Source organism: Dermochelys coriacea, chromosome 21 (assembly GCF_009764565.3).
Source record: "Dermochelys coriacea isolate rDerCor1 chromosome 21, rDerCor1.pri.v4, whole genome shotgun sequence".
NCBI classification, from domain to species: Eukaryota; Metazoa; Chordata; order Testudines; family Dermochelyidae; genus Dermochelys; species Dermochelys coriacea.
The window spans coordinates 14,701,697-14,712,472 of record NC_050088.1 but is presented as its reverse complement, the minus strand read 5'-3'; the positions used below and the strand labels follow the sequence as shown (position 1 = coordinate 14,712,472).

The following is a 10,776-nucleotide window of genomic DNA, read 5'->3' as shown; positions in this document are numbered from 1 at the left end:
GCTCAGAGCTAGTGACCTCAAGCTGGCAGATCCTGGGGTTATTAACTAGGGCTTGAGCATCTGCACTTATTTGTAACCCCAGGTTAGGAATTTTTGAACGCTGGCTTCTCATCTGGAGCTCCAGCGTCTACACTGGATGTGGGCCCGACTCTAACCACCCCTATCCCAGACTTCCTAGCCCTCCCAAACGGTGGCTGCTCAAGCCTTTTGTTTGTGGTGGGAAAACTCGACTGTCCACCAAACTTAACTGTCCAGGACAAAGAAAGTGGGCCCATGAGATTGTAGGATACTTTTGTCTGACTCCTAGAGCATGAGTCCAGTGGGGCTGTGTCTACACTGCAAAGCAATAGGGCTTGGACCCTGGGTCCTGGCTTGACTCAGGGTCAAACCCTCCAGCCCCAGGGGATCCTGGATCTGAGGCCTGGGTTAGTACAGTTTGGGTGGAGACAGAAAGGGGATTATGTTTGAGCCTGAGTTTGAACCCTGGGTGTACATTGCAGTGTAGACATACCCTAAGGGACATCTGATCACTTCCATACAATGGCAGCACCTGGAGCTAGACATCTGCAAGAGCCGTTTGTGCCTGGGCTCCTGTGCTGGGAATCCCATTATCTGAGATAGAGACGCACGGGGAATGGGGTGTGAGAGAGAACACTACTGGCCCCTGCTGGACTATGTGGGTCAGCACTAGTGCAACAGACCTCACAGCCACCAGAGCTGGGTAGGGATGGGGAGTGCGTTTTGGAGGCAGCAGCGGATAGCTCTGCCCACAGGTGATCTCTGCCTTCTTGGGAGCTAGGTTGCTAACTGGCTGTCTCGGTCTCCATTCAGTTTCTACCCACCGGCTGGCAGGGAGAGGCGCTCCGGTGTGTCCTAGGCCAATCCATTGCGAGCAGAGTGTGTCCGGTGTCTGGGCCAGGGCGGGGCTAGGAGAATGGGGTGCATGGGGTGTCACACCTTGCTTCCAGTTCCCTGCCCATTTCCGTCTCAGGGCTGGCACTGGCAGGCCCCTGCTGGGAGGCTGTTTCTGCCGTGGCACAGGCCTTGCTCTCCTTGTGGTTTGGCCGGAAGACTTTTCCCTGATGCACAATTACATTTTAAATAATGGGGTTAAAAGGACACTATTAAGGTTGCAAAGTCAGGCATTGAGAAGGTAGGAAATGCCATCATTAGTGTAACCCATGCAGCTGTAATTCAGCTCCCATATTCATATCCTTTACAATCATTAATTACAAGCTCACTAGGATTTTTCCCACAGGACCCCTGGAGGATCCATTTAATCTAATCTATCCCATATCTTCATCTAAGAGCTGGTCCAGCTCTATGCAGTCCCGACAGGCTATTTGAGGTGTTGCTACGATTTCCTGAGCATGGGTTCAGGTTTGCCTGGGATCCCTCTAAGCTGTTGATTTTATTTTCTTCTGTTATGAGGATGCTTTGTCAGCAAATGGGAGTGACAAGAGCTAGAAGCTGTAGTAGCCTCATGGGCCACTAGAGGAGGTTTCTGCCCCGACTGGGGGATGCAGCGCACTGGCATTTTTTCAGGCTGGACTCTGCAGTAACAATGCGAGAGCAAAGTTTGTCTCCGAGGCAGCCATGGGCTGATTGCTTTTCCACTCCGTGAAGCACAGAGTCAGCACCAGGCCCGTGCCCAAGGAAGTGAGGAACTACTGTCCTACACATCGTCCGGTTAATGATCCGTTCAGGCGATTCCCACCAGAGAGATGCCCTTTCCCAGGTAAATACAGGGGGAGCAGGGCGGCCCGTGAATTGAGGCAATCAGTAAAAAGCAAAGGAAAAGATCCAGAGTGACTAAGGGATCTCAGCTGATCTGTGGTGGAATCCGGCCCGCCAAGGCTGGCTGATCGGCATGTTGGTCTGAGCTGTACTGGCGTGACAGGGAGTGTGTCTTCCTCTGGGTGTCATGAACTGATAGCAGCACTCAGAATGTGTTACTGGCCAGACCCAGGTGTTGGAGATGTGGCAAAGCGTAACTCACCCAGGGGACACTGTCACTGCACCAAGAAGCTTAGCCCACATGCCCCCAGCTCATGCCCCACCACCACTGGTCTCTTTGGAGGTTCAAGAAAGCTCCATTCACTTTTTTGTGGATCCCACCAGACAGAAGAGGGAGTGTTGAAATCCGGGGAGAGAGGCTGCGCTCACAGGCTCTCTGCCTCTCCCCCTCAGCAGCTGCCCAATGCCCTTTTGTGTTTGTACAGCATCTGGCACAACGGGGCCCAGGTCCATGCCTGGGGGCCGCAGGCGCTACCACAATACAGATCAGAACCAAGACCTCTAATAATGCGTAGGCCAGATTCTGCAGAGGAGACACTGGAGGTGTGGAAGCCAATTTCAGCCAGAGCCACTGGAGAAACAGAAACTCCTTCGACTTCAAACCGTGTCAGTTTGTGGGGGGAGGGATTAGCCCCTCCCCTGTTTTAAAAATGTTCAATTTCATTCAATTTTTTGTTTGAAACACGTCTCCCCACAAGAGCTGCCCCTGTCCAGTATTTCCCAGGATCTTCCCTTGTCCGGGCGCTCAGCGCACGCTGCTGGCTGGCCTGTGTTCTGGGCTCAGGAGCATCCTGGATGTCTTGGTTGTTTGTACCTTAGAGCCCTAGTCGCAGCTCAAACCTGATCCTTTGAGGGTTGCTCCTCTCTGATCATCGTGGCCAGGACCCTACCTGTGCCTCCAATGTCATCTGGAACGGCCCTGACTGTTGCAGGGTGCAGCCATGGGGCAGCCCCGGAGCAGTCATCAGCTGGTCCATAGCCTTTTCCATTCCATTCCCTGCTACCACTGCTCAATCCCTGCAGAGAAGGAGAGTGGAGAGGAGGAGCACTCAGATCCTGACTTAGGGGCCCAGGGCTAGATCCCCACAGTGCCATGTGGGCCCCACGAGGGATGGTCCAGCTTTGAGAGAGCTGGGACGATCACACAGACACCAAGAGATGGCATCACACCCTTCCCAAGAGCCCTGCTCCACCCCCCTGGGCAGGTGGGGGAGGCATCTCTCCAGGGCTTCCTTGTGCCCTGGGCTGTGCTGGCCCCAGTGGGGGCTGGACAGAGGCGATAAGCAGGTTCCCCGGGGATGGGACGGGATGGTTGGTGGAACAGTTACAGGAAACGCCACTGGGGGAACGTGGGTTGGCAGCTCCCAGCGGGCAGCGAGGGGAGAGGATTTGCCTGGGGGGGACACAGGTGGGATGCTATCAAAGGCCCTTATCATGCTGTCCTATGGCCTCCTGAGCCTGGCGGACGGGCACCTGCCCAGCGGCCTCACTGAGGGGCCATCAGCCATGCTGCCCAGCAAGTGGGTGGCATGAACACTTCTTCCTGGGCAGTGACTCTGAGTGCCAGGGCCAAGGAAGCAGCTGGCTAATCCCAGCCAAACACTGCCTTGGAGCAGGGCTGCTCTCTTGATGGGCAGGGGGAGGCGAGATTCCCCCCCCCACACACATACACATACTCCCCTTTGCGCCCCAGTCCCTGGGGAGAGCGATGGTGCCAAGGTGTTTGGGAATCATCTGAACCAAGCCTTTCTCCCTTTGCTCCCTTGGGCCTGCAGGATTCTTCTGGGACAGAGCTTGGGGTTCAGCGGCCGGTTGCGATGGCAGCTCAGGCTGTGCCGGGACAAGCCATCCACCCCAGAGGGCTGGAAAAGAGGAAGCGTGTTTGGAAACACTTTGCTGCCACGGTTGGCCTTGTTCTTTTCTTTCCCAAAATGTGATTTTTTTTTGTTTAGGATTTTCCAGCCAGCTCAAGTACAGAGCAAACCCCCCTGGAACCCATGTCCTATGCCAGCTCCCAGGTGAGAAATAGCAACAGGGCTTTGGATTTCACCAGTGTTATTATTAGAGAAGGGTCCCAGGGATTGACTGGATCCATCTGTGATACTTCTGTGGCCCTCATTGGTGTACTGGCCAAACACCTCACAATCTTTATCCTCCAGCCAGTACCATTGTCCCCATTTTACAGATGGAGAAACTGAGGCACAGATAGGCTAAGTGATTTGTCTGATGTTACCAAGGCCATCTGTAGCAGAGCAGGGACTTAAACAGGGGCTGCCCAGTTCCCCAATCTAGCACTCTAGCTACTAGGCCATCCTCTTAGGGTCTGACAGATGCCGCTGGATCTTAACTGGGAGAGAGTCCAGATCCCAAGTCCACGCCCTGGGCTTTAGATGACAATGAACTGGAGCCAGGATTGCCACAGTTGGCCACTGATTTGGATAGCTTCGTTTCCTGGGCACCCGGTGGGAGACACTTCAGCTGTGGGCTCCCACATGCAGGTCACTCGGCTCTCCAGCCCCGCCCCCCCGATGCCCCAAGACCCTTTGCTAACCAGGGGTCCCTCTCCCTCCGGTTTTGTGCTGGTCTCGAGCCGTTCAGAGGTGAGTGCTGGCGGAGCTATTGGAATGAGTCAGGTGGCCCATGCACCGGCCGGTTCGGCCCACTCTGTTGGGAGTGAGAGCTCCAAGCACTGAGCAGCAAGAAACCCCTTGGGATCCCTGGTCTCTGTCCACCTGGGGACGTACCTGACCCAAAGCCCGAGCCATGAGCAGCTCCAGCTCCCACTCAGGATCTTCAGAGCTGACCCACCTCCCTCCACTCTGTTGCCTTTCCCCCCTTATCTCAGGTAGCAGCAGCCAGCAACCCTGCAGCCTCCACCCTCTGAGGCTAGCTCTATTAATCCAGCCCCAGCTGTGCAAACAAGCCCTGGCTGGCGGCCACACAGATCTGACGGCTCTTGTCTAGACAAGGCTGCAGCCCATGCTCCCTAGCCCCTGCTGAACTGTACCCGGGTATCTGCCTCTCCCTGCTTTGGGCCGCGGCACTTGGTGAGCTGCCTTCGTCATTAAGGCAGAAGCCTGGGCAGGGGAAACGAAGCATCACAGAGTGGCCAGCCCTGTGTAGTCTGGGACTGCCCTGCTTGTTCCCAGAGATGTGGGAACATCTTTAGCAAGTGAAAGAAGTATGGGCTGGATGAATGGACTATAAGGTGGATAGAAAGCTGGCTAGATTGTCGGGCTCAACGGGTAGTGATCAATGGCTCCATGTCTAGTTGGCAGCTGGTATCAAGCGGAGTGTCCCAGGGGTCGGTCCTGGGGCCGGTTTTGTTCAATATCTTCATTAATGATCTGGAGGATGGCGTGGGTTGCACCCACAGCAAGTTTGCAGATGACACTAAACTGTGAGGAGAGGTAGATACACTGGAGGGTAGGGATAGGATACAGAGGGCCCTAGACAAATTAGAGGATTGGGCCAAAAGAAATCTGATGAGGTTCAACAAGGACAAGTGCTGAGTCCTGCACTTAGGACAGAAGAATCCCATACACCGCTACAGACTAGGGACCGAATGGCTCGGCAGCAGTTCTGCAGAAAAGGACCTGGGGGTTACAGTGGACGAGAAGCTGGATATGAGTCAACAGTGTGCCCTTGTTGCCAAGAAGGTTAATGGCATTTTGGGCTGTATAAGTAGGGGCATTGCCAGCAGATCGAGGGACGTGATTGTTCCCCTCTATTCAACGTTGGTGAGGCCCCATCTGGAGTACTGTGTCCAGTTTTGGGCCCCACACTACAAGAAGGATGAGAAAAAATGGGAAAATGTCCAGCGGAGGGCAACAAAAATGATTAGGGGGCTGGAACACATGACTTATGAAGAGAGGCTGAGGGAACTGGGATTGTTTAGTCTGCAGAAGAGAAGAAAGAGGGGGGATTTGATAGCTGCTTTCAACTACCTGTAGGGGAATTCCAAAGAGGATGGATCTAGACTCTTCTCAGTGGTAGCAGATGACAGAACAAGGAGTAATGGTCTCAAGTTGCAGTGGGGGAGGTTTAGGTTGGATATTAGGAAACACTATTTCACTAGGAGGGTGGTGAAGCACTGGAATGGATTCCCTAGGGAGGTGGTGGAGTCTCCATCCTTAGAGGTTTTTAAGGCCTGGCTTGACAAAGCCCTGGCTGGGATGATTTAGTTAGGGATTGGTCCTGCTTTGAGCAGGGGGTTGGACTAGATGCCTCCTGACGTCCCTTCCAACCCTGATATTCTATGTTTTGAGACATGTGCATTAGCCTCTCCAGTGCCCCCTAGCAGTAGTGTCCTCTCCTATCCCACCCCAACTCTCCTCCTGTCTGACAAACAGGCCTCGTAACTAAAGACTGCAGGATCAGGCCCCCAGGGAAAATTCTCTCCTTTCCCTTCAGAGTAAGAAGACACTTGTCCCACTCCTCCTAATCCTGAACCTGAAGCTGGAATCCCAGAACTAGAAAGGGAGCATTCAGTTTTCCAAATGGGGGATAGCAGGGAGATCTCTTGGTGTTAAATAATGAAAAAATGTCCATGCATAGGGACAGAGTCTGCTCTCAGTGACGACAGTGCAGTTGCTCTGGATTGCCTGAAAACAAACATTTTTGACCACGATAGAACGAGTGATGTCTAACGCTTTCCCCGTACTGCACGCTGCCGCTTTGTAACAGTGGAGGATGTTTGGAAAAGTCACAGAGTCACAAAGTCACAGAGTTTCATTTTTCTCTTGTCCTTGTGGTAAAGGTTCCGAAGCTGGAGATGTTTTGAAAAGTTACAAAGTGCGGGAAAGGAGGCCGGTGTGTGACCAAAAACCCAGAGAGGGGAACCACCCCCCAGATTTGGACTTTTAACTGTCTGTTCCACAACACACGAGCAAGGGGACAATGTACATTGAAACTGAAAGGTGGGAAAAGGAAATCCTTTTTTCATACAATGTAGGGCAGACTGTGGAACTCACTGCCACAGGAAGTCACTGAGGCCAAGAATGTAGCAAGATTCCAAAAAGGACTGGAGATGTATATGGATAACAAGACTATCCAGAGCTATCGTAGTTAATGTTAACAAACATTCTCGAAGGGGTGTTGAACTTCCTGCATTGGGGGTTAAGCCACTATATGGGGGCAGATTATCCCCTATGTGCTATTGTGTGGTTCTACTGCCTCCCTCTGAAGCAGCTGGTGCTGGTCACCATCAGAACCAGCTGGACCTCGGTTCTGACCCAGTTTGGCAATGCCCATTGTACCATCCTCTCCACTGCTGCTAGCAGCGGATGGCAGATCCCCCTGCCATCCCTCCCTCTCAGCCTCCAAACCGGCCAGCATGTGACACAAGCCACCCCTGGGGGAGACTTGAGGGCCGTGATACAGACATGCGGGCACCATGTGGTCTCTGATGGATCCTCGAGATGCCAGCATGCTCCCTCACCCCCCTCCACGCCTGAGATCAAGGCATTGCCACCTGCTCCCCCTTCCCCCTTCAGAGTTGCCGGGAGGGAGAAGGTGGCAGAGCCAGTCCTCAAGTGCTGGACACTGTCTCCTGCCTGCTCTGCCCTCAGCTGGGTATTGGCTCCTTGCTGCCCTCTCTGCTCCTTGTGGTGGGTGGCAAAGAAGGGCATGGGCCCTGGGGTCTCTTGCTCAGCAGAGAGCACTGCGGCGGAGAGGGCGGGAGGTGTGGGGAGAGCTGGCCCATATAGGGCGCCTGGGCCTGGAGGAGGAAATGTACCCTAGTACACTCCTAGTGGGAGTGAGTGTCTCTGTGGCCCGAGCACAGGCCTGCGAGTCAGGAGGCCAGCTCTGCCAGTGCCCCCTGTGTGGCTGTGGGTGGGCCCACGCACCTCAGTTCCCCCATCTGAGCATACTAAGCCCCCAGGGGCTTACGACCAGTATCTCCTTGGCATCTGAGCCAGTCGCATGAACGGCCCTGCGCTGGCACGGGCACGGTAAGAGGCAAGGAGGGCAGTGTGGGGGGTTGCCAGAGGCAGATGAGGGGGTGCCTAGCCTGCAGGTGTGGGGGGGTGACACCCCTGGGCACACGGGCAGAGCACAACGCTCCGCCCCCTCCCGGGATGCAGAGCGCTGTGGTTACCAGGCAGTGGCGGACGCCCCTGCCCCGCTGGTTCCTCTTCTGGCATCCTACAGCTGTGGGGAGAGGAGCAGGGCGGGCCCAGGCAGGACTCCGCAGGGGCCAGCTCAGACTTGATTGCCAGAGCAGCGAGGCAGGAGAGAGCATGCACCACCAGCATGAGCCTCGCCAGGAGAGCCCCTGCCGGGGCGCCGATCGGGGAGCGCCAGCCAGGAAAGGTAACCGTGTCGCTCCCTGCCCCGGCGACCCCCTGAGCGGGGCACATGGGGGGCGGGGTCTGGCTCCTCGGGGGGAGTATCCGTTCCGACTCCGAGCTCGGTCACGGAATGAGCCAAGCCCTGTCGGGTCAGGCTGTGGCCGGGCTGGGCTTGGTGGGTGCGTGGGGGCACTGGGACAGCCTGCCACTAGGCTCCTGTTCCCGGTGGGAATGGACAGTTTCACCCTGGCTTCCCTGAATGGCGCGGCTCAGGGAGCCAGGCAGAGCCATGTGCTGCAAAGTGCTGCTCGGCCTTAAAGCAACCGAGCTGGGCACAATGCCCCTTTGGTGCCATGCTGCACCGTACGCCTGCAGAATGGCATGCTGGGAGAGAGCCCAGCAGCAGCGGGCATCATCCCTGCTGGATTTGGCTGTGCTAGTCTCCACTGGGGGCCCTGCGGTTCTGGGTGGCTGGCAGCACTGCCGGGAACAGGGCTCCTGCCCCTGGGCTGTGCTGGGGAGTTTGGCGTCAGGGGATTTTTCCTGTTGGTGTGGGTGAACTAGGCACTGGGCCATGCAGGGAGGGGAGAGGGCCAGGCAGCCCTGTCACCACCAGAAGCATGGAGAGTCAGAGGGACCGGGCATGGGGGGCGCTGTTCTGCACCCTGTGTGTGCCCTGCTGGAACCAGGGCAAGAGCATCACGTGACACTCTGTGCCAGGCCAGCATGGCCCCTCTTGCCTGGCCAGGGGACAGTGACGCCCAGCCCACACCAGCTCAGCACAACCCCTGCCAGCTCAGGGGGGCGTGACTCCTGGGGGAGACCAGCTTGGCCCTTTGCTGGCCCCTGACTCACCTAGCTGTGGTTTGCCTCTCAGCGGGGCCGCATGCTGCAGGGGCTGGGTCCCCACTGCCCAGCACCTTGGCTGGTCCTTATAGCGAGCTCCAGTGGGTGCAAAGCGCTGCCGGGCACAAGGAGAATGTTTCACACGCTCTGCAGGGCTGTACATGATGCAGGCCCATGGAGTTTGCCTGGCAGCTGCAGCTTCCTGCTCTTGGGTTCGTCTCTCTGCTTGGTACTCTAGGGGAGGCAGCACGGCCTAGTGGATAGACTGGGACTCAGGGTGCCTGGGTTCTATTCCTGGCTCTGGCATTGGCCACATGGGGGTGCCTCCGGCAAGTCACTTTGCCGTTCTGTGCCTCAGTTTACCCATCTGTAAAATGGGGGTAATGATCCTGGCCTCTTTTGTGAAGCACTTTGAGAGCTAGGGATGAGATGCGCTAGGGACAGCATAGGCCCTCAAAGGGTTAATGCGGCTGCTGTATAGCCGCAACCCAGGAGCGGGTTCTGCCAGGGCTCATGCCCTGGAGCTAGCGCTGGGTGTCAGGCCCACACCCTAGGCAGTGCTCATGCCTGATGTAGCTCTATCCCTCCCCCTGCCCAAGGGCACTGCAGATTATACAGCACCCGGTGCCTGAGCCTGACAGAGGGGAGGGACCTGGGAGCCCCCCCCCCGGCTGGTTCCACATCCTGCCTTGCTCCCCAGCTAGGCCATGCATTTCCCCTCACCCCATACACTTTGCTAGATGGAGGAGCCTGGCTCTGGAGCTGGCTCAGCTCCCCTACTGGCCTTCGCAGGGCCCAGTGCACAGCCTGGGGGCGGCAGGACTGTGCAAATGGACTGGCCAGTGTAGGAAGAGGGCGCGGCCGTGGTCGCCGGGTCCCCTAAGAACCCGACGATGGAGCGGGGTGAGCTTCCGTAGCGTAATCCTTCGGGAGCCTGACCCATGGTCCCTTCTGAGCCCTGGACCTGGAGAGTCTGGGCACATGCGTCTGCGAACAGGCCCTCTGAGCCAGGGAGAGTCCAGCCCTCCCAGTCCATCCCCTGCCTGTGAATGGTGCCGCCAGCTCCCGCCCCACCTTGGGCTAGGCCTGTGCCATCCCTACTGGGCGCAGCCCGGGGGAAGCCCAGGCCAGCTGCCGTGCGAGTGGCTAGTGCACCGGGCTGGTGTTAGCTTGTGTGAGTGGCTGCAGCGGGTATCAGAGGCAGCTAGTGATGCTCAGGAGAGGAGTGAGCCCTTTGGATGGGCAGGAGGGGCTCAGGTCATTGTGTCCCCACTGGGGCAGCTGCCCGCCTTCGACCATGGCTTGGTTCCCACCCGCATTTCTGCCGTGTCCTTGTCCGTGTCTGTCTCTCCCTGCCGGCCTGGCCCCCTCTGACTCGGCACCGCGCTACTAACCCCGAGCGCTGAACATCTCCCGAGCGTCGCGCCGGCTGAGCGGCTCCTCCCTGGGCCCAAGCTGAGCGGGGCTCTCCGCAAGTCAGAGCGTGAGCGAGTCACTCACAGACCAGAGCGAGCTCCTGGCTCCAAGTCCCCTGGTCTGACTCCTGGGGCATGGCAGGTGGGGCCAGTTCACTCAAACCCCGCTCAGCAGAGCGTCTTTCCCAGCTGGTGGCTGCTGGGGGGCCCGGCTGTCGTGAGCGGGTCTAGCACTCGCAGCGTAGGTCCTAAGCGTCCCCCCCTGTCCCCCCCCAACCTGCCAGCACCGTGCCCAGGAACCGGCGCTCCCAGCTCTGGCTACCGCTGCTTTCAATTACACCTGGGGCTGCTCAGGGACTCCCACCCCCAGCTCCTTTTGGCGGCTTTTGCTGCTTCGTGGGAAATGTGATGACTCAGCAGCCCCT

The 10,776-nt window shown here is 57.2% G+C and overlaps 1 protein-coding gene across 3 annotated transcripts in view; it reads left to right on the top strand.

Moving 5' to 3' along the window:
• Nucleotides 1-7,975: 7,975 nt before the first annotated feature.
• LOC119846479 (receptor-type tyrosine-protein phosphatase V-like) overlaps nt 7,976-10,776 on the top strand; it is a 68,219-nt gene continuing 65,418 nt past the window's right edge. For 2 of the 3 annotated variants that reach the window (XR_006276484.1, XM_038380207.2), the window contains exon 1: nt 7,976-8,112. Coding sequence is in view for 2 of the 3 variants with exons in the window: in XM_038380207.2 (XP_038236135.2) it covers nt 8,053-8,112 (60 nt within the window). In the remaining variant the exon portion in view is untranslated. The remainder of the gene's footprint in view (nt 8,113-10,776) is intronic. The other variant, XM_038380206.2, reaches the window with a different exon arrangement.